Here is a 22967-nt window from a genome sequence, read left to right on the forward strand (position 1 = left end):
CTAATTTTTACAGTAGCAGAGCAAGTGCTAACAAGGTGAAGTCAAAAAGATTCAAGTTTGACTCCCAGTTTCACCACTTAAAGTTTGTGAAAACTGAGCAAATTAATTTGATCTCGCGCAGCCTTGATTTTTCTCAGTTTCAAAATAGAATATCAGCAAACTTGTCAGATTTGTTGAGGTCTTTGTTATTGTGATCCCCTGCATTTAGTACACATATTACAGTACTTGGCATGGAATAGGCATAATAAATGATACCTTCAATTATGAATTTTTTCTAAATATTACAAAATAGTACTATTCTGTCTCCTAGGTTTTGAAGATGCTTAACAGCAACACAGAGAACCCTTATTTGATTTGGAACAATTCTACAAGAGCAGAACTACTTGAATTTCTTGAATCCCAACAAGAAAACATGATTAAGAAAGTATGTTACTGTTTTTTAGATTTTGTGGGTAACTCTAATGCCATCTCTGAAAACTTAATATTAGAACAGAAACCCATTCCTTCTCCATTTGGTGTTAATCAAGCCTAATGCTTTTTGCCTCCTAATCTTTGGCCCATTTAAGAACAGCATTACAGTATTTAGTGATCCACTAAATACCACTTAAATATAGCCATTATTTATTATAACTAGCTTCCAGGATACTGTTTGTTCTCTTTAGCCCCTTTCCCCCCCATAAATCAAAGTTGCTTTCTGGTATCAAAATGGAATAATTTCTCCTACTCTGCCACCTTCTAGGGGCAAGGCTATTAAGCCATGGTGGGGGTCGGTGGGGCGGTCAGTAGGCTGTGAGATTAGGAGATAATATGTGGATAATCCATATGTGAGATAGTGGAGTCTTTGTGGTTGAACGGACAGTTTTGTTAGCAGGTTTGAATTTACTAGAGCGTAGCCATCATTGTGTGTCCTGACTTACTCAGAATTTGTTTTTGACTCTCCTGGTGATGCTCAGAACTACTTATAGATGGAAGTTTTGAGAATACAAAGCTGAGAACAGGACTTGTGGTCTTGTACATCATCTGTCCTTTTATCAGGAGACAAATAATAACATCTCTTTCATGTTCGTTATTATCTCAGTCTGTGTGAGTCAAACTCCGTTCAAGTTGTTTTTCTCCCATTCTCCTTTTCTCTTTTCCTTATATGGATCCACATCTTGATTTTCAGCCAGTACATTGCCTGTCTTTTTTAATTCAATGGCTCTGCTTTCTAGCACATTCCTTCAACACATTGCTTTTTCAAACCTAATTCAAATGTGTTCATTTCTCCTGTTTATCAGCCTATGTCTCAGTAGGTCAAAGGTCTGCTGGCAGGCATGAGAAAAGCCAAGTAGCTCTTGCTTTAAACACACTAGTCGACATTGGCTGACCTTTGTGAACTTTTGAAATTTTAAAATGAGTTCTTTTTATCTTTGGATTAAAAGCATAATTTGATGCCTTTTCTTCCAGAGTTAAATTACAACTTATAAGACTAAAAATCCATCCAGTACACCCATTTTCCTCTGGGAAAAGGACCACATTTTTCAAATTAAAGTGAAAATGGATATATTTATAAACCAGGCACCGTTTAACAATTTATTTCCTTTTTTTAAAAGGGTGATTGTGACAAAAGTTATGGATCAGAATTTGTCTATAGTGACCATGCCAAAGAACTTATTGTGGGGGAAATTTTTGTCAGAGTGTATAATGAAGCTCCTACTTTCCAGCTAGAGGTAAGCTCTCTACTTTGTCAGTTTTTGTTGATACTCTTGTTATTGAAAGCTATTTTTTCATACTGTACAGAATGAAATAATGTCTTTTATTTGCACATGCTTTGTATTAACCTGGGTATGTGATGGGCTAGCCATTGAAAGTCTCTTTATTTTAAATACTGAAGAATCTAGTCTTGTTGCTGCTGAATGAAACAGATGTTATTTCTTGCCCATCAATTCCTTTTGTGCACAGTGACACCCACTGTGTCATGTAGAGAGGTCATCTCACTAGTCTTGGGACTAGAGCATTTACACACCCTGTAGAATATCAGGCCCCAGAAGTCCTCCACTAATCTTGTTAGGAGAAAATTTTAGAGGTAAGCAACAAAGTGTTTTAAAAGCTGCTTGGGCTATAGCAGGTCATCCCTGTGGTGATCCCAGATCCCTTTCAGAAACCTGGGGTCAAGTAGAAATTTTTTGTTGTGGTTTCTTCTTTGAAGGTTTGGTGGGTGAATGTTTTGTAATGAAGGAAGAAGTGAGATTTTGTTTTAGAGTTTGCTTTTGGGGTAAAAAAGGAATTTACTAAACTATACATATATAATTTATCACAGAATAACATAAATGCTAAGCAGAATGAGTTCAGTGATTTGTGTAGTCTCTTTGAAGACTGTCCTTTCAATTTAAAAATTAAATATTTGTGTTATATTTGTGTTATGTAGCCAAATAATAGACATTGCATATCATATCAGTTTTTTGGTAATTGGGAAAGATACTCTGATTCAGGCTTATTACATAAGGCACTGATGGGTGCTTCTCAAAGGTATTGGTACAAAAATTATTGAAAACCATTTTCTAATGCAACTGGGGTTGTTGTCTGCTGGTGGTGCCCCCCCACTCACGTAATCCACAGGTGTATTCAGACTTTTTGTAATTTAATCCTGTTCATAGCTGGTAGGTCTTTGTCTTTGCTGTGTAGTTTCTGTTATGAATTTCCAAGGGCACAATTACTTTGGAATATTTCTCTCCTTAGGTTCCAAAAGCATTTGCTGCAAGCCTGCTGGATTACATTGGCTCCCAGGCCCAGTACCTGCACACTTTCATGGCTCTCACACACACTGCAAAGGTGGAGTCGCAGCAACACGGAGACCGCTTGCCAAGAGTGGAAATGGCTTTGGAGGCTCTAAGAAATGTCATAAAATATAACCCAGGTACATCACTTTTCCTTAGTCAGCAGCATCCTTAAAATAGGAGCACTCTAAAAATCCCATCTTTCAGTTTTATCAAAGGAAATGATAACCTGGTTGTTATGATGTTGATGCTTTGTATAGCATTAAGACAGACAGACAGACAGACACACAGACACACACAGACACACACAGACACACACACACACACACACACACACACACACACACAGTAGGCCAGAAAGAGAAATCAGATGCCATGGTTAGAGAAATTCACATCTCCTAAGAGAAAATGTATCTCAGTAAGTTGCAGAGGCAGAATAACTTGATAATTTTGTATAAGTGCATTAGGTATTATAAAGGTTAGTTGTTATTCTCAAACATCAAATAGAAGACATTTCCAAAAATCTCCATTGAGGTGGCTGAGTAAAAATCTAAAACCTTTTTTCCAAAACTAGCTCAGATAGCAAATATAGCATATAAAACCTCAAATAATAGAAATTTAATTTGAATTTCTTGAAAACCTCCAATTTTTTTGATTAACACTTAACACTATCTTTTTTAGTTTATATTACAGTACTACTGAAATTCTGAGTTTATTGCCAACAAGTGATTCAAATAAAATTACCAACTATAATTAAATGTTGTTTAGAAAAATCAGACATTCCCAAGATATACATTGGGATGTTATTAAAAGTCATGTTATAGAATCCTAAGAACACTTCATTTCTTATTGTTTGAAATTGGTAAAGTAGAACATTGCTAGTTTTGTATTAGATACAAAGTAATTATAGCAAAGCAGATTGTTGACTGGAATTTATAAGTGAGGGAAGGGCTTATGCAGAAATTTTTCTGTATCAAGAATGAATGCTCTTAAAATTTGGAAGTATGGTTTGTGTCTGTATATACATTGTAGCTAAAATAATTCTTTCTTGCTAAGAAGTGAATTTTAGAATATTTTTAGACTCTAAGTTGAGGGAGGGGCTTAATGAATTATTTTATGAAGTCTGCAAAAATTACAGATTACACAGTACTTGTTACTGTTGTATAGCAAAAGGAAAACTTTGCAGAACAAAGCTTTATTTAATACTCATATTTTATAAACAACAAAATGCTAGAAAATAAATGGGAGTGGGTTTTGAAGTGGGCAGGAAGGAGCATACATTCAAGTGGTATGTATTTTCACAAGGAGTCCTCACTACGTGCCTGTCAGCTATTTGTAACGTATCTTCAAATGGCAGAGTTTAACTTGGTCTTAATTAAAAGCCAGATGATATCACTGTCTTCCAAAATATAATTAGAATGGGAAGGATAGCCCCAAAGTCTGGAGGCAAAGAGTAAAATTACTACCTCATGCCTTTGATTTGGGAGTTGGGTTTGGATTGTGTGTTTGGTAAAGTTCTTGCTTTTAATCTGAGAGTTAGAGGTGGAGATGTAAATGAAAACAAAATAAACCTAAAAAACTCTACTATCTTATCCTTTGCCTCTTAAGATTTTCTGTCACAGATTTACTTAATTCATTTCATGTCACAAATGAAGAGAAGGGAGTCTCAGCAACTCATATGAAGAGAAAGGAGTCTCAGCAACTCATATTTAATAGTAAACAGTGTATATCAGTATTCTGAAGGTTTATACACAGTTGAAAACATGCTCCTGGACATAAAAAAATCAACATGTTATTCGTACTCCCTAGGTTCTGAAAGTGAATGCATTGGGCACTTTAAATTAATATTTTCTCTTCTTCGAGTCCACGGTGCTGGTCAAGTGCAGCAGTTGGCTTTAGAGGTAAAAGAATTTTGTTCTAAAAATCATGTTCTTGCCACTTACTGTGTATGGTTTAAGCTTTAATTTGTCACCCTCTGAAGCGGAGTGAAAGTTTGCATGATGTTGTGTGTTTGGGTTTTTTTTTTTTCCATTTTGCCTATGAAGCCAATTGAATGTGCTTTAAAATTTGAATTGATATGCTCATTTTGAAGAGCAGACATTCCATAGTGTTGTTTCCATCTAGTCACAGAAGTGCCATTAGAACTTAGGGTGGAATGTGCTCTGTCATGTAGTATGTGCTAAAGAATGGGATTTCCTCGGAGAGCCTGGAATCTCCTTCTAAGAGATTCTAAGAGGAGACCGACTCCCCTGATGTTTCATTGTCCTCATCAGAGAGACATGTTGAGCACTCAGCTGGCCACAAGCTGAGTTTGTATCCTAGAGGAAAGACCCTTCTGTCCCTCTCAGGTGCTCTCCCTTCCCTAGGTGTAGAACAATAGCACCTTTCCAGCGAGGTAATGGTGGCTGGAGCCTGACGCTATTTACAGAAGCTAGCTAGGAAAGCCGGCTGCCAGAAGCCTGAGCCTTGGGGGTGCAGAAGTCGAGGCCCTTTTTCCAGAGGAAGTTCTGAGAAGTTCTGCCAAGTTCTGAGAAGTTGTCTAGCTGGACCTTTCCTCTGGGAGAGGCAGAAAGTCCCTGGTCATGGGTGACTGGGCACCTAGACAGCTCAGAGGGGGCACCCAGGGCCTTTTTTTCAGGCGATCCCACTCACTTGTAACACAGTTTATTCGAAAGTAAACCAAATTCACTGCAGTGCCAGTGTGAGTGGTATGTGAGTGGTTTGTATGATGTTTTTAAGATTGCATTTTGTTTTAAAAGACAGTCAAAATTGTCAGAAATCTTAGCAAACAAATTTTTTTTGGGGGGGAGGGTCATACTTCTCTACTTAAATCCTTGAAATAGCTTGTAACTTGATATACATAAACATTAAATCTGGATACATTGCTTTGAAATGGTTCAAGTCAAAAGTAACATTGACTTTTTTATATACACTATAGAATTTGGACTTGAGAGGTCATATTTGAAAGAATAGCATGTTTATTTTGTTAAAATGGAAAGATAGACCCTATTTGTTGTGCTGGCTGCTGGATATTCACATTCTCCCTCTAAATGCAAAAAGAGAGGTCTGTCGTGAGGACAGTTACCTCCACCACTCCCACCTAGACCTGTGGTTGGAAAGCAGTAGAGCGCGTGCCTCTGGTGCCCCCTGGCTTAGAGTATGCCTGGGGCAGGATGCGTGGCTTCTCGGGCAGTCTTGCAGGGCCAATTCAAGACTGAATCACTGCTAAAATATTTGTTAGATCATTACATTTAATTCTTGCCTTTTAACTAATAGGAAGCCGTGTATGTGACACATACACGATCATTAACACTTTTTATTATTTCTCAAAAGATAGAGAAACCAAGCCAATCTTTTAAAATTACTCTTAAAATTAATTTTTATAGAACAAATAGAATATTCATATAGCAAATGATACCATTTACCTAAAAATTAAATATTTTGTCTTCCAAATGTTTTTCTAATTTTTATGATGTCTTTTATTTAGCCTCAACTTAAATTGATCTAGGAGGTCTGAAATTATTTCTGAATCTCTGTTGTCCTGTTGATTAATTTTCAGGTTGTAAATATAGTGACTTCTAACCAAGATTGTGTCAACAATATTGCTGAGTCCATGGTTTTGTCCAACTTATTGGCTCTTCTACATTCATTGCCATCAAGTACGTATACTGGCAGGTAGACCTGTAGAAGCCACAGCCCAGCCTGAGAGAGGGAAGTAGTTTCCTGGATAATACAGAACCAGGCCTCTGCTGGCATGTTTCCTGTGTTTGGGTTTTCTCTAAGTGGCATTCTGTAGGCCAGGTTTGTCTTCCTGATTATATTTTGCATAAATTAATATAATTCTTCTGCATTTACTGTATCAAAATTTAGAAGTTGGAGGTGAGAGAGCTTCAAAGCAAAGGAAAATCACTTATGGCTTACGATTTGTTGGAAATAATCTACACATAATAGTTGAGATTTGTCTAATATTCCATGGTTTATAAAAAACATAATTGGCCTTGAATGAAAGAAAAGTAGCCTAGGATAGAAAGTAATTTGTGTAGCTTTCAGTGCAGCCCTGCGTCATTGGCACCTTAAAGATTTGATGCTGATAAATACTGCTCCTGCCAACATGACGTTAATTTAGAAATTAGCCAGTCTGGTTTCTTGAAAGCAGCCTGCACCTCAGTAGGCTCCTGCTGACTGGACAGCCAGTGGTCTGGCGCAGCCGTGTCTCCCTGACTCCTGGCATCCTCCTCTGTCTGCCAGCTGCTACTTCTCTCCCACCTGTCTTTTCCGTTTGACTGTAAAAGACTAAAGCTCAGTAGCTTGGTTTACGTCAACAACAGGGCAAGGGCGCACACTGCTTCCGGGCTGCGGTGCTGCCTGAGGTCGAACAGTATCTTACCGCTGCACTAGCTACTCGTTTTCCCATGGCGCAGTGTGGGTCCGCAGTCCATCGGGCTTCAATGCAGACCGCAGCCAGGCACACTAACTAGTGAGGCGTGGACTGGCTCAGTCAGGCCTCGGCTTCCCCTTCGATGGCAAGACTGCGAGGCTGCCTGTGGGCTGGTCATTGCGAAGGCTTAAGTGTGAGGCGACTAGAGAAGCGCAGCGCCTGGTTCGGACAGTGACGTGGCACGGCGATGTGGTCCTTGAAATGTCCTTTATTCTGCAGGTCGTCAGCTTGTTCTGGAAACTCTTTATGCTTTAACATCAAGCACAAAAATAATCAAAGAAGCAATGACTAAAGGTAATGTGTGGAGTCCTTGCTTATCCGTCATATTCGGTGTTCGGGAAGCTTGTTTTAGACTGTTTGGCAGTCAGAACTAAAGAATGCTCTGAAAGGCTTACAGTTGAAAAAAATCATACCGCACTGAGTTGAGATAAGGTCAAAAGCCACATCTTTCTGCTTAAACCTAATTCTTTTCCCTTCATAGGAGCTCTGATTTACTTGCTGGATATGTTCTGCAATTCAACACATCCACAAGTTCGAGCCCAAACAGCAGAACTTTTTGCTAAAATGACAGCTGATAAACTGATAGGTCCAAAGGTAAGTACAGATTAGGTCTTAGAAAGAAATTATTAAAGCTCTATTACTTTAGAATTTTTCCAAAGCCTGGGATGGTGAGGTTAAGGAAATGCTTTGGTGTGAAGGTTGGAAGAGTGACATGCTATCAGGGAAGCCTACCCTTCTTTAACATCAAGCACAAAAATAATCGAAGAAGCAAGGACAAAATTGAGGAGTCTTAGGAGAATGTTTGAATATGAGCAGGGAGAAAGAACAAAAGGATCCTTAGGAAAGGGTCAAGCTAATTAGGTCAGGTTAGACCTTTATCTGCAGTGCAGGGATGAGCCTGTGGAAGTAGCGAGCTAAAGATATGGTCCTCGTCCTCCGCTCTGTTCTTCCAGGTGAGTGAGGACACACCTCCAGCGGGAGGGCGGCTTCACATGCCTGGGGAGGGCACCACGGCCGCCCAGCCCTGCAGGAGATGGCCAGATGCTCCTAGCACCATGGTCCAGTTTGTAGAGCAGGAACCTGTTAGAATCTCTGTTCCACCCAGCTACAAGTGTAATCAGAGCCCACTCTCAGTGACTAAGTCAGTGTCACAGGAGTGGAGTGGAGCCCACCAAGCATCGTCTGTCAGCCGCCATCAGCACCTCAGATGCATTTGGGGCCACTGTGACATGAAGGGTCTTGAACCTCCCCCATGGCTGCTTCTGTTACACCCAGAGTCTGATTTTACATCAGTGACACAAGCAGATTTCAGTTGTTTTTAGTTCTGTTCTTGCCTGATCTCACCATGTAGGCAATGAGAATCTGTCAGGACCTGAAATCATCTTACCCTGGGATTAAGGTTGATTATCTTTTCAAGCAAGGTTGATGAGATGAGGGAGATTACATTTGGATACCTAGAGAAAGGGTCCATAAAAGTATAAATATTGATATTTAATACTGAGATTTCTTAAAACTAGAGTTGGTTAGTACATAATTGTAATACCTAATATTACAGTGCTTTAAAAATGGTTTAGATGTTTAAAATACATATTGGAATTAACTTTGAGCCCTTCAGTAATTTTTTGACCTTTGAAATAAATACACAAGGGACAAATTTTATAAAGATAAATTCACTTACACTTGAATTTTCTGAATAGGAAAAATACAAGTATCTGCTCCTTAATTGAATACTTTGTAGCAAGAGATTCTAGAACTGGGGTCAGTAAATTTTTTTTTCCTTTTTCGCAACAGCTTTATTAAAATATAATTGACACACCATGCAACTCACACTTATAAAATGTACAATTCAGTGATTTTATTGTATTCCCCGATTGGACAGCCTTAGTCAGTGTTAGAACATGTGTATCAACCCAAGGGAAACAAAGCCCCATTCCCTTTAGCGATCACTCTCCACTCATCCCGGAACCCGCGGGCACTGCTTTCTGTCTGGAGATTTGCTGGTCTTGCCATTCCCGTAAACGGGGTCATGCAGCATGTGGTCCTGATGGCGACTTCCCTCCTGCAGGTCAATGTTTTTGAGATTCACCCATGTTGTAGTAAGTAAAGCAACACTTAGGTTTTTTTTTTTATTATTATCAAATAGTGTTTTATTGACTGTATCCACCACATTTTGGTTTTTCCATTGATGGAGGGGATAAAATGTGGATTGTTGCTGCTTTCTGGCTACTCTAAATAATGCTGCATCAGCACTTGTGAACAGTTTTATATAGACATCTTTGTTTCTCTGAAAGTGGGCTTTCTGCACGATAGAGGGGCAGTGTTTACTTTCCCAGGACCGTCAGGCTGTTTTCCAAAGCGCCTGCTCTACCCTTGCGCATCGCCTCACATCGCCTGCGTGACGCTCTGATTCCTCTGCATCTTCCCTAATACTTGCTGGCCACTTGCACATCTTGTTCAGAGAAATGTCTCTTCACAACCTTGCTCATTTTTTAATTGATTTGTCTTTTTACCATGGAGCTGTGATTGTTCTTCATATATTCTGGATGCCAGTTGCTCATCAGAGACTTGATTTGCAGATATTTTCTCCCATTTTGTACCTGTCCTACCACTTTTTTGATGGTGCCTTTTGATGCACTAAAGTGTTCAGTTTTGATGGCCAATCTGTCTGTTATTGTTGTAACTTGTGTTCTTGATATCCTCTAAGAAGCCATCGCCGCATTTGCTTCCAAGAGTTAGCACACCTGCCTGTGTAGGTTTGCTCCCGCTGTGTCTGACAGCTATGTTTGTGTCTGAAGGCCGGCTGCGGTAATGCTGTGCACAGTGTGAGGGGGGAGGGGCTGGCGTAGCTCTTCAAGGGCTGTGTGCTGTCTGACGGTGACACAGAGCGGCCGGCCCAGGGACCCAGCTAGGCGGCAGGCCAGGTCAGCCTGCCTGGACTTCCAGCCCCTTTTCTAAAACAGCTGGGTACAGCCTGGCCATAGCTGTAAAGGCGTGTGCATTATGTACTTTTTTTTTTTTAACAACAGTTTATTTTTACATCATTTTGTACATTTTTTTTTTCCATCTCAATTGTAATCCCCGCGGGTTTCCCATCGTCAAGTCACCCATGTGCCATCACCATAATCCCGTGCACTTCCCTCCCCACCCCCCCGTTTTTGATCCCGTTCCCCACTCCACCCCCGCAAATGCATTATGTACTTTTTTTGACTTAAATGTTTAGTCATGCACGCAGTAGTGGGTGAGCACTTCCTCTTTGAATTTTGTCCCAATCAAGAAAAGTCAAAACTTCAAGTCTGGGGATGTTCTGTCATGTAACAGATTGTTTCCATTAGTTCATCCAATGTTAGAAAATTCAGAGTTAAATTTGTGGTACATCACTGGTAGCTGTACAGAGCTTTTGATGCTTTCTTTGGGGACTGACTGCATATTAGTATGTCTTCATTCATTCAGGTAAGTATTTGAGCATCTGCTGTATGTCAGGGGCTGAGCAGACCAGGCCGAGGAATAGTTTCATTACGCTGAGATTTGAGCACAGACTTGAATGATACGAGAAGAGAAAACCATACTAGAAGAGAAGACCTGAGGGGGATCTCACCCTTCATTTTTCTTTCATTTTTTAAGCCCACAGTAATTTTCGCTGTGCATGAGTATGTTGGGTATTATTTTTTTTAGACTGCTTTTTAAAGTCCTTTTTGGAAGGTAGCACGGTATAGTTTAAACAACACAGCAAAAGTTGGTGGAGGGGGGGTACGCTCTAAAATGTACTTGTAAGACACAAAGAAACCTAAGCAAAAAGTGTGGGCATGGGAGATGTGGCCCCAGTGGCCTGAGGAGAGCTAGAGGGACAGGCCAGCCCAGGGCCTTCTAGGAGGAGGGAGCAGTGTGTGCATGCATGCCCTGGGACCTTTCCACACTGGTGATGAAGAACTTGGCTAAAGCTTAAGTTTGAGAAAGAGACGTGAAGCGGGGTGGGTAAGTAGGAGCAGGCTGTAATGAGCCGTGCATGAACCAAGGTTTACCCGTTCTGCACGCCAGAGCTTTTGGGTCCCAGTTACAGCCCATGTCAGGCAAATGCAGGTGCGGCAGTTTTCTCTGTTGAGAAGTATAAAGCAAGTCGCAGACTGAGATGTTCCAGCGGGTCTTGATCTTTTCTTAAACCTCCTCGCCTAGGTTCGAATCACTTTAATGAAGTTCCTACCGAGCGTTTTCATGGATGCCATGAGAGACAACCCTGAAGCTGCTGTCCATATTTTTGAAGGCACTCACGAGAATCCAGAGTTAATCTGGAATGACAGTTCCCGAGATAAAGTGTCCACAACGGTTAGAGAAATGATGCTAGAGTAAGTAGCACGCTGCGGGGCGCCTTCCAGGAGGGCGCCGGGAGGAGCAGGCGTGTCCCACGGTGCCCCTTCCGGAGACTTAGCCAGAGGCTAGTGACAGTGTGTTTTGTGGCTGATGTTTGCTATTTTCCCTCCTTTTTTTTGTTTTTCCAAGGCACTTTAAAAATCAGCGAGACAACCCTGATACAAATTGGAAGGTAAAGCATGCTCTTATTATTTTAATATAACAGAAATTTATGTTCCCACAATTCTGGAGACCAGAAATCTAAAATCAAGATGTTAACAGGGTTGGTTACTTCTGAGGCTAGAGTTTTTATTGACGATTAAAATTCCATTTTATTGGCAACCTACTAGGTACTTTGCCATTATGACACTTGCATATTCCCCCCTTATTTAAGGTGTTCCCCCCCCCCAACAATTTATTTATTTATGCGTACAGGACTCAGGTGCAGGCCAGTGTGCAGGGGTGAGAGGATTCACCAGAGACAGAGTGGGGAGCAGAATAGGCCGACTGACGAAGTACACTGCTGAGGGGAGCAGCGGGTGGGTCAGGAGAATTCTTCTGAGCCATGTGGGTCACCTCCCTGGCTGGGGTTCGAACTCAACCTGCAGTGGCTTCGGATGGTTTCATAGAGCTGGGGGCCAGGGAGGGAGAGTCCCCAAAATTAAGGTTTTAATACAAAGTAAGACTTTTGCTTTTGAAGTAGGTAGTCCAGTCAACTTTCCTGAACTTTATTAAGAGAAAATAAAACTGATTATAATTTGATTATCTAATGACTTAAAGAGTAATTTCATAAACATTTCTTTAACAGGACTTACATTTCCTTTTTCTTCTACTAATGGTTACTAAGAGACCTGACTGCAATTCTTTCTCTGTTTAAAGTTGCCTGAGGATTTTGCCATGGTGTTTGGAGAAGCAGAGGGTGAACTTGCTGTTGGAGGCGTTTTCTTGAGAATCTTCATTGCACAGCCAGCCTGGGTTCTGAGGAAGCCTAGAGAGTTTCTTATTGCACTGTTAGAAAGATTGACTGAGCTTCTGGACAAGAACAATCCACATGTAAGCTTCAGCCATGTGCTAAGCACCTGGAATAGTTTGCTGACTCCCCGTAGTGTTCCTGTGAGTGCCGCCCTCACGCCCCTGCATCAAGAACTGCGTCTCACTGCAGCAGCCGCAGCTAAATTCAAATATGCACATCCTTTTTTTTTTTTTTTTTTTGGTATGTTCAAATGTGAAACTCTTTGGTGAGCTGGTTCTTTCTGGGCCAGAGGTGGCAGTTTCTACATTGAAAGGGTACAATCTGCAGTATTTATAAAAGCACTAACCAAATTCCAGTGATTGTGTAATTTTAAGGAGAACCCTGAATGTTCCTTGTTCCTGAGGGGGGGCCTGGGTGTTTTTACGCAGCTTTACATGCATGGCAGGGATGATCCTGCATGATTGGGAAAGGGAACCCAGTGCCCGTGTTCAAAACCAAGGGCCACCAGGAAGCAGGAATGTGAGAAAGTTGTGCTGGTCATGGCTTGGTGAGTCAGAAACCCCACAGTGTATAATGCCTTTCGGCTGAAAATAATTTAGGTGCGTGGTTGCTGTTGGATCAGACAGGCTGGTGGCAGGGCGAGGCAGCAGGAACCCGCACTGTGCTCAGCACCCGGGTTCTGTCGCTGCTCCGGCTTGGTGGCTTCTCATGACTGCCTCACAGTCTCATCACAGCGCGAATGCAGAGGCTTAGTGAGTTCAATTTGCAATATTTAACAGAATGTCTGACCCAGGTTAAGTACTTAGAAATTATCAAGTACTATCGTTAGCTTCAGAAAACTTGTTTAAAAATATTAGTATGCTAGATTTTTCATACATATGTCTATTTCCATAGTCATGTTTTCTCTTTCCTAGGGGTCTTACCTCACACATCGTTTGCTTACAACATTAAATCCTAAAAAGGTACATTCTTAGAAAGGGGAAAACAGCATTTCTATCCTGTATCTTTCATTTTGGGCACCCCCCCAGCTCCCCATTTAGATGCACCGTGGCCCGGAGAGGTGTGTCTAGGGTTTGCATGGTCGCCCTGCCATCAGGTTCCCAGAAGCTGTGCATCATGACAGATGTGTTGAAGAGCAGGAGTCTCAGTGGAACTGGGATGTCCTCAAACACTGGCATGTCTGTAACGTGGGCTGAAAATTCCTTGTGCTATCTTCTGGGGCTAGAGGATCTTCACCCTGCTCTAAAATGAGATGGGCCCCGGCTTAGCGAAGGACTGCTTGGGTTAAGATCGCACATTATTCAAGTTCTTTGAGTTCTGCCTTTCCTCAAGACAGGAGCTTTGTTCTTGGGATTTGTAAAGCAGTTTTGAGGTATCAGCACTTAGAGCCTGTGAATCCCTAGCCTGAGCACAGAATAATCGCCAGTGATGGCGAGGGCCTTAGCAGTTCCTTGTCCATTTGTTTCGCACGCTCCAGGGAGAAACTCTGGAAACGCTGACGATGGCAGCAGTGTGTCTCTTCAGTGCGCAGCCGCAGCTGGCCGATCAGGTCCCGCCACTGGGCCACCTGCCCAAGGTGATCCAGGCGATGAATCACAGGAACAGTGCCGTCCCCAAGAGCGCCATTCGGGTCATCCACGCCCTGTCTGAAAACGAGGTACTGCTGCACCCAGTTGCCAGTTTATGGCTCTGGCCGTTCGTGCCCCTCTGCCTGCCCGACACAGCACAGTGGAAACCCCCCTCACTGCTGTGCTCTCTGCAAATGAGCCACGTGGTGCTGTGACCTTTCTTCAACCAGTTTAATGACATGATTTCACTCAGTTTATCATGGCACTGGGTGTAATTTTCATATATTTTATTACTGTGGTATTTACTGTGCTATATGAGGTTGTGCAACTCTGCAAGTAACCCTTTCTTTTTGGGCACTTAGCTGTGTGTTCGAGCCATGGCATCTTTGGAGACAATTGGCCCACTGATGAATGGAATGAAAAAACGCCCAGATACTGTCGGTCTAGCCTGTGAAGCAATTAATCGAATGTTTCAGAAGGAGCAGACTGAATTAGTAGCACAAGTAAGTGGCTTCCCAGACCCCGCACCATCCTAGGAAGGCCCACATGCTGCACAAATGGACGCGCACTTAGTTCCCAGCGGTATCCCGATCAGGCTGTTGAGCGCAGCCTGACACACACGTGACGGCCACGTACACATGCAGCAGGGCGCCAGCTGCCAAGAATCTTACCAACTTAGCATACTTAGGCGATGCTTCAGTTTTAAATATTAATCTTCTATTTAGCTTATATTCTAAATTTTTTTTTTAAAGATTTGATTATTCATACAAGAGGTAGAGTGGGGGTGAGAGGATTCACCAGAGACAGTGGGGAGCACAACAGGTGGATTGACAGAAACATGCTGCTGAGGGGAGCAACGGGGAGACAGGCGAGGTCTGCTGGGCCCTGTGGGTCAGCTCCCTGGCTGGGATTGAACTCGTGCTGTGGTGGCTGCAGACAGTTTGATTGTGCTGAGACTTAACCCCTTGCGCACCAGAGAGGCCCAGTCCTAGATTTCTTTGTAAGAGCTGCTCTGTCCCCTTTGGAAGATCTGTTTATTCATCCCTTTGTTTCCTAAGACATGCTTACAAAACACACCAAGATTTTTATTGTCCTTTTCAAAGAGACAAACCACATAATGAAGACAGGACTTGGTGGGCACCAGTGGAAAATACACAGACTTACAATGAATTAAAAGCCATTGCGAAAGTGGTCTTTTTTTTTTTTTTTTTAAGATTTATTTATTTGTACATACAGAACTGGGGTACAGGACAGAGACTCAGAGGTGGCAAAAGACTTCACCAGAGACAGAGTGGGGAGCAGAACAGGCAGGTCGACAAAGTCCACTGCTGAGGGGAGCAGCGGGCGGGTCAGGAGAGGTCTGCCACGCCATGTGGTCACCTCCGGGGCAGGTGGGAATCGAATTCATGCGGAACTGGTTTCAGCTTCTTAGTGCAGTGCTTTAACCCGCTGCGCCACCAGGGAGGGCCGCGAAAGTGGTCTTTTTAAGGTACAAACCTTAACTATAACTGGGTCACTTGTTATCTTGAAAACCCCTCAGTGGTTCAGCATTACCCGCCACATGGCAGTGACATCTGGCATCCTCAGCCTGAGCACCGGCCCAGGACCCCTGCTACGTGGCCCTCCTCCACTCCCAGCCACAGCTCACGGAGATACTGGCTGCCCCGAGGGTCACACTGCCGGCTTGGGGGTGCTGTGGGGAAACGCACCGCTAGCACTGTCGCATGGTGGCTCGATGACCTCAGCGTGACACAGCCCTCAGGTTCCTCCTCTGTGAAGTGACACGGGCCTCACTCCCTCGCTGACTCGTATGAGTCCAGGGGCTGTAAACAAGAAGGAACGAAATGTTGGTTACTTCCCTTCTCCCTTTTGAGTTTCAGGGCAGACAGTGCAAGCTGTGTGCCAGGCACTGCCTGGCTTGTGTATGGCAAGGCAAAGGTTGATATTTTCAGAGAATGTGAAAAAAATAAACTAATCTACTCCACATATTTTTGCCCGCTAATGCAGGAAGTGGCCCAGGACAGTGGCTCAGCACCAGGCTGAGGCCACAGCTCCAGCTGCACCTACCGCTGCGGCTGAGACATGTCTGTTGACTTCCCACTGGGGAGTCACCAGGTGTTGGGGGATCAAGGAACATAATCTTTGTAGGACACTTAGAACCTTTGAGGACACACAACTAAATGTCACTGAATAAGAATGTCTTCATGAGCTCCAAGAAAAAGTATTTCCAGACATGTTGGTCCTGGGTTGAAATTATGTTTTCAGTGGATGACTTATTTTTTCCCAGCATGTTCCTATACGTACTTCTGTACTCTCTAGGCCCTGAAAGTGGACTTGGTCCCATACCTCTTAAAATTACTCGAAGGCATTGGCCTGGAAAATCTGGACAGCCCAGCAGCCACTAAGGCTCAGATTGTGAAAGCTCTCAAGGCGATGACGCGAAGCCTGCAGCACGGAGAACAGGTGAGTGTGCAGTGCCGGACGATGGCACACGGGGCTCACAGCTGGGGTCCAGGCAGACGGCCATTCACCTCTGCTCAGGGTCCCTGGCAGGGTGGCCCGTTGGCTGGGTGTGCCGTGGGCCCAAAGCCCAGGGAAGGACTTGTGTAACTGCTGTTAACCAGCGCAAAACCGCAAACCATGCATTCATCTAGTCGGTCAAAAGGATTTTTATTCCGGATAGAGAGCAGGTTGTACATTTCAGGAAGGAAAAGGCCAAAATGCTTCAGCATAGAAGAATATTGACCAACCAGTACTGGTCAAGATTAACTTTCAGTTATGGGCATAGTGACAGCCGCATTCATCAGCCACCCACACTGCCATTTACAGAAATCACTGTAGTTCCATCGCCTCTTTCTCACGTCGGCTTCCTTCCCGTAAGTGTTTTCAGCTGTCATCGATTTCATTTTTCTCTTTGGTTTTATTCTTACTGTTGCTTCTGAGATGTTCCCCACTCAGTATTACTATAAAGCCCTATCTACTAATAGTCTTTAAATGAAGTAAAATTTATGTAAAAAAATTGACCATTTTAAAGTGATCAGTTAACTGGTATTTAGTGTCTTGCTAGTGTGCAGCCTCTAACCTATCTAGTGCCGAGACATTTCCATCACTCCTAGGGGAAATTCTGTGTCCATTAAGTAGTAATTTCCCATTTCACCATCTTCTAGCCCTTTCCAGCCACCATCTATTTTCTGTGACTTCACCAATTCTCAGTATTTCAAGATGGATCATATACACACACCCTGTTCAGTAAACATCAGACCACACTGAAATGGGAAAGCTGCTATCTAGGCTGGATTTCCTAAGCTTTTTAAAAGTCTTGTCACAAACACGTCTTTCATCTGAATCCGATCCATGTACACACATTCCCTGTTCCTTGTACATGTGTGCCTATGTCATGGATAATACTTACGCTTTCTGGGTTAACCAGCTTGGCTTTCTCAAGCTCACTGGTCACAGAATGACTTTAGCTCAGGTTGCAGCATTTCCTCCCAAGCTCCTGCACCAGGGCACCCTGAACCCACCACCAGTTCTTACTGTCACTGTGTAGGGGGCCCTGTGGGATAGTGTTTGATCTCCTTGCGATTTTTTTGTCTTGGAAGTTTTTTTCTCTGTGATTGCATCTTTCAACATCCTGTCCTTAACGTAATTTGTATTCAGAGAGTTTGCTTTACCTTCCCTCCCCCCCTAGGTGAATGAAATCTTGTCCCGGTCTTCGGTCTGGAGTGCCTTCAAAGATCAGAAACATGATTTGTTTATTTCTGACTCACAAACAGCAGGATACCTCACAGGTAAATCATATCTACATGGTCTGCCTCAAACGTGTCAGGAGCACCTTGGACCTTCCTTCTGCCCTGAATAAGTAGTGAAAGGGTGTCCCAGGCCGGGCGCTTCCTGGCTTTGAGTCTAGATGGTCTTAGCATTGGACACATGAATTGCTGTGTGTTGGGTCTGTGCTCCCGGAGATGAGGCTTTGCTCGATTTTGATCTCATTCATTAGTGGTCGTTGTAGGTAACAGTTGGAGTATTCAAATATTTATCTTGAACATGTAAAAGCAGCAGAGAAATATCAGAAACGAACAGCATCATTCCTATCAGCCTAACAGGTTGAAAGCCCTGTTCATTGTGCATTTAAAGCTTGTCCTCTCACGGGAGGAAAGACATGGTGCCGTCATGGATGCTCTGCTTAGGGACTGAAGGGTCCTTCTGCAGTGCAGAGCATTAGTCCGTTCTGCCCACTCACTGTGTGCTTCTGAATATTCATTCTCATCTGACTGCTACCCAAGAACATCATACTGTTTGATTCTGTGTATGTGGAAAAGGAAAGGTAACTTCCGGTTTAAAGTTTTTGGTTTGAAATTAGCCTCACCGTCAGATGGCCCTGCTGTCTCTGTAGCAGATGCAAAAAAGTCAGCCCCACATCAGCTCTCACCAGAGAGGATACAGGAAAACAGAACAAAGCCATGGCCTTAGTATTTCTCTTACCAGCATGATTGTCTTAATACTCTGTGGTCGTACCGAAGTTTCTAAGAAAACAATGTGAATATCCAAAAACAGGGACTTTGTAGAAAGTTCTGCATGGTTTTAGCTTAGACTGGGTAGTGACACTTTCCCCTCCACGATGACCAATAATCTGCTCGGCTGTAGGCAGAGTCCTCAGGTCTACACACAGTGCTTGGCTTCTGCGTGGTCATGTGTGTGCACCGGAGCAGCATGCCTCAGGGTTTCTCTTCCGGACGCCCGTCCTGTGAAGAGATGGTCTTAGCCTTTGTGTACCTAAGTTTACATAATGCACATTTTTGTAGCATTATATTTATTGCTTTGTGTATAAGGATGTTATGACTGGCAGAGCTGCCATATTTCTTTCTAGCTAAGAATAGATTTATTTAAATTAAGCTTCCCCACAGGAAGCTTCTCTTTGTTCAAGGCAACCAGCTGTCTTGGCTGGACAGATCAAAAGACTGCAGGTGGTCCTTGGCTGACCAGTTATGGGCCACAGAGGCTGTGGTTAGAATCCGGAAGAGAAAGGAGACCTACACTTCTTTTACAAGTCATTTTGGTCTTCTCCCCCATCCAAATTCCCTAATAATTGTGGGGGAGGAAGTAATGTTTCCTGTCAACGAGGTGTGAGAAGACATGGGGCACAGGAGAAGGCGCGTGGGAGTTTACCAGTTTCTAGGACAGCACGTTCTTGACAAGGCCAGTCAAGGGGTGGATGGCGTAACCGTGGCCACCCTGAAGGCCTGGGCTGGAGCACGCAGGGCCCATCCAGAGGGGTGACCTGAGCCAGCTCCGAGCCCCCATCTCAGCACTGTGAGGTGTCTGCGTCTTTCCCGCAAGGACTGAGGGGAGGGTAGTGCTGGGGTTGGCGGGTTCTCGGTGTCTGGTGTGTGTGCGCTTTCACAAAAACACTCGCACACAGTACCTAAGGGAAGGGGCAAGGACTTCCAGGCCCTGCACGTGTACCACTGTGGAGCACGGAAGTACCCACAGCACCCTCAGAGTGAGAACATTCTGACTGCCTGCCTTCTCGGATCAGTCTCCGGAAGACGTGAGGTGCAAGACACACTTCACCAGCCCTTTTCCTAATGAACTTTTGGATGAGTTGGCGAGTGAGTGGATTCTGATTACAAGTTGGGGTAGGATAAGGAAAATAGTCAAAAGATGAGAATGACCAAGACACAAGATTCAGGGTAAAAGTTGGAAAGGTCTCGGCCGGATCACAGGCTGCTAACCTAGAGGAGGCACCTCATCCCGGCTGCCAGCGTGGGGTCTTGCTCTGGCCCAAAGCTGGCTCACCTCGTAGCGTGGCCGGGGTCTCGATGCAGACAAGCTGGCTGCCCCTGGCCCGGCCCGGCCCTTGGTTACTTATCCATTGCTTAGGTTCTAGACGAGCAGAGAAAGAAAAACAGTAAAAGAAGCCAGCATAAGGGAAGAGGCTTCTCAGCGGGGCGCTGTGGACGGCGGTGGCAGTTACCTGGCCTCCGAGGGTTCGGCCTGTCCTTCCTCAAGCCCATCCTTCGTTCGCATGGTTGGTTTTAGTCGTTTTTCTTCTGACACCTAAAACCCCAGGATGTGAGCATCGTTGTGTCAGTTCACTTGGAATACTGGAGAACTGCTCGAGCAGGCGTCCTTTTTTAAAAAGCCCAGGCTCCAGCCCATTCCTTTCATAGGACTGTTCAGTTCAGCAGCCTGGCCGCGTGCGCCTGCCCTTTTCTCTGGAGACACAGTCATTCTCCCTCCTGGTGACCAAGGAGAGGCTGGATGTGAGGCAGGGGCTGGCCTTTCCTAGACGGCGTGGCAGGGCTAGAATTTGGTTTCTTCTGGAAAATCCTTCTGTGCTCAGCATTTAGATTTTTACCTGGAGTTTCCGGACTTTCTCAGTTCACAGTGCCTTTAATATTTCGGATTTTAGTGTTATCAGACACCACGTGAATATCACCATTTCAATTTTTAAATGCCCAGCACCCCCTGCTCCCTTGCCACCTCACACCCCTCTGAGGACACAGCATGTTCCCTCTCTGCCTCCTGCGGTGGTCTGGCCTGACTCTTACCTGTGAGCCAGGCGGGCGCAGGTGGTGTTGCCGACCACCCTCCTCCCGAGCAGTCTAGCCGGCCTGGTGTCCTGGGGGCAGAAGGCAAGTGCGGACCCGCCATGCCTGGAAAGAACATGACTCCTGCAAGTAGTGTCTGACCTGGGTTGGCGTGTGCCACTCAGTGGGCAGCCTGCTGCTGCCATGTTCGCACAGGCTCTGGCAGCAGACCCCACCCCACCCCCCACGGCTTCACGGAACTGCTCTGCTGTGTGCACTTCCTCACCACTTCCCTCGCTGCTTACATTTCTTTTCTCCCTTCAGGTGTCTCTCCTTCCCTTCTAACTGGCAGCAGCCCCCTTCACCTCAGAAGCGGGCTTTAGACCCGCTCTGCCAGGCAGCTTGCTAACTTCCGTGTAGCTCTCTGAAGCAGGTAGAGAACCCTTTCGCCTACTGCATGCCGGCCCTCTGTCCCAGCCCCACCCCGGCGGTCCCCAGCTGCGTGCGTGGGCGCGCAGGGGTTTGCTCCAGTTTCTCCCAAGTACGTGGGCCGCGGGCGGGGCCTTGGAGAGCTGCGTGTGACAGGCCACTGCTCACCTGCGATCCTCATAGGACGTAGCTGCACGACACTGGCCCATCCCGCTTGCGCCTCGACGGGCCCTGGCTGCGTTCCTCGGGGCCTGTGTGACTCAGGCTGCAACCGCTTCTGCTGAGACTTCTTGAGCGTGACGTTTGGTGGCCCAGGACAGTTCTCTCGTGCCCCCTCCTCCTCCCCCTGCCATCGCTGCCCTTCCGTGCCCAGCATTTTCCGAAAGACTAACTTCCCGGATAGAAGCAGGGGATGATGGCCCCCTTCTACCCCTCACTGTCCACCGTAGCCGTGATGAGATTAGCTCCGACGCCACAGGCCGGCTGGCTGCCCGGGACAGTCAGCGTGCGTCGGGCTGTTCCCACAGATGACACGGCGCTGGTCAGGGTGACGTGTGCGCCGGCCCCACTCACCTGGAGCTGTGTGTTCTCCCGACAGGACCCGGCGTTGCTGGCTACCTGACGGCGGGGACGTCCTCCTCGGTCTTGTCCAGCCTGCCGCCTCCTGTAGACCCCGAGGCGGGCGACCTCGGCTTTCACACTTGAAACATTCTGAGACCCAGATGCTGAAAGGCCAGTGCCCGGTCCACATTCCTCCAGCTGAACGTTGAAGAAAACTTACTGCCTTTTTCCTGGTTTCATGACAGTGTTATTCCTTTTTCTATAAATATATTTTTATTTAGGAAAAGTCAGTGATTCCAGTTGTGTCACGTTACGGGCAAGCACTCTGTGGATCAACCCAAGTGGGTACACAGGAGTTTTCTTGATGTATGTAAGCACATTTTGTTCCTTTCTGTTTACGAGACTGTGAATCAAAAAGACAAAACTTCCTAGTTTTTATAATGTGTTTTTTTTTTTTTTTTGAATTAGTGTGCTGTGGGGTTGAGCTGCGTCTGCAGTGATTGGGCTAAGTCTCTTGTTCCCAGAAAGGGGGTTCGGGTCCCACTCCTGCATCCAGTCTCCCGTTGAACACTAGCAGGTTCTGCCCCTCCCCCGCTCACTGGCGTCCTCTCTCCAGCCGCTGGCCCCGAGAGCTTGGCGCAGTCGGGGGGTGTGACTGGCTTTACCAAACTGAATGAAAAAAGGAGCTTGTGCAAAAAATTTTGAAATTTAAAAACAATGTCAAGATGTTATGTAAGAGATTAGTGTAATTGTGAAATGTTCTATACATTATCAAATATATAAAGCTTTCTATATTGAATGTACATTATACAAATCATTCATACGTGTACATAAAATTTTAAAAATAAAGGGAATTGCTTTGTTAATGAGATACATTTGTTCTGATTTAATTTTTCCTTGAACACGGCCTACATCCCGCATCAACGTACCTGACCAGTCCTCACTCATGAGACCGCGCGCCTGCCTCTCTGGAAGGAGTGTCGCCTGCTCTCCAGACAGCGTTCAGGACCGGTCCGACTACTGCAGCTACCACAGATGTCAGGACGAGGCCTTCTAGTGTGAGCACCGGCCACGGGAATGAAAGATGAAAATACCATGAAGCAGTGAGGGAGTAGGCCAAGTGCCAGGCTTGAGAACAAGAGCTGCTGAGTAAGGGCAGCTGACTCTAGCTGTCTCGTTCAGAGTCCCAGGGGCACAGCACACCCATGTGTTTACGCACAACGTTTGTTTCTGGGCAGTGTCTTGTCATAAAAATATGTTCACTGAAAGACCAGCCAACTTGGAGAACCAATACTGCAATACATTTTCCTTTAAGTCTCCAAGCTATCGCAGCCATGGCCTGAGCTTGAGCCCCTGGGAGCGGCA

The 22967-nt window shown here is 44.8% G+C and overlaps 1 protein-coding gene across 3 annotated transcripts in view; it reads left to right on the plus strand.

The window, feature by feature from the left end:
* Positions 1–22473, plus strand: part of DNAJC13 (DnaJ (Hsp40) homolog, subfamily C, member 13) — a 101697-nt gene extending 79224 nt beyond the window's left edge. For 2 of the 3 annotated variants that reach the window (XM_012732157.1, XM_004692312.2), the window contains 15 exons: positions 311–424; positions 1593–1709; positions 2719–2896; positions 4566–4657; positions 6316–6415; positions 7414–7488; positions 7676–7788; positions 11365–11534; positions 11689–11731; positions 12418–12591; positions 13989–14168; positions 14442–14582; positions 16399–16542; positions 17771–17870; positions 21640–22473. In XM_012732157.1, the coding sequence (XP_012587611.1) occupies positions 311–424; positions 1593–1709; positions 2719–2896; positions 4566–4657; positions 6316–6415; positions 7414–7488; positions 7676–7788; positions 11365–11534; positions 11689–11731; positions 12418–12591; positions 13989–14168; positions 14442–14582; positions 16399–16542; positions 17771–17870; positions 21640–21746 (1848 nt within the window). In that variant the 3' untranslated portion in view covers positions 21747–22473. Of the gene's footprint in view, positions 1–310; positions 425–1592; positions 1710–2718; positions 2897–4565; positions 4658–6315; positions 6416–7413; positions 7489–7675; positions 7789–11364; positions 11535–11688; positions 11732–12417; positions 12592–13988; positions 14169–14441; positions 14583–16398; positions 16543–17770; positions 17871–20936; positions 21046–21639 lie in introns of all 3 variants that reach the window. The other variant, XR_001146007.1, reaches the window with a different exon arrangement.
* Positions 22474–22967: the final 494 nt, after the last annotated feature.

This window comes from Condylura cristata, unplaced genomic scaffold, assembly GCF_000260355.1.
Source record: "Condylura cristata isolate star-nosed mole 26May11 unplaced genomic scaffold, ConCri1.0 scaffold00033, whole genome shotgun sequence".
Taxonomy (NCBI): Eukaryota; Metazoa; Chordata; class Mammalia; order Eulipotyphla; family Talpidae; genus Condylura; species Condylura cristata.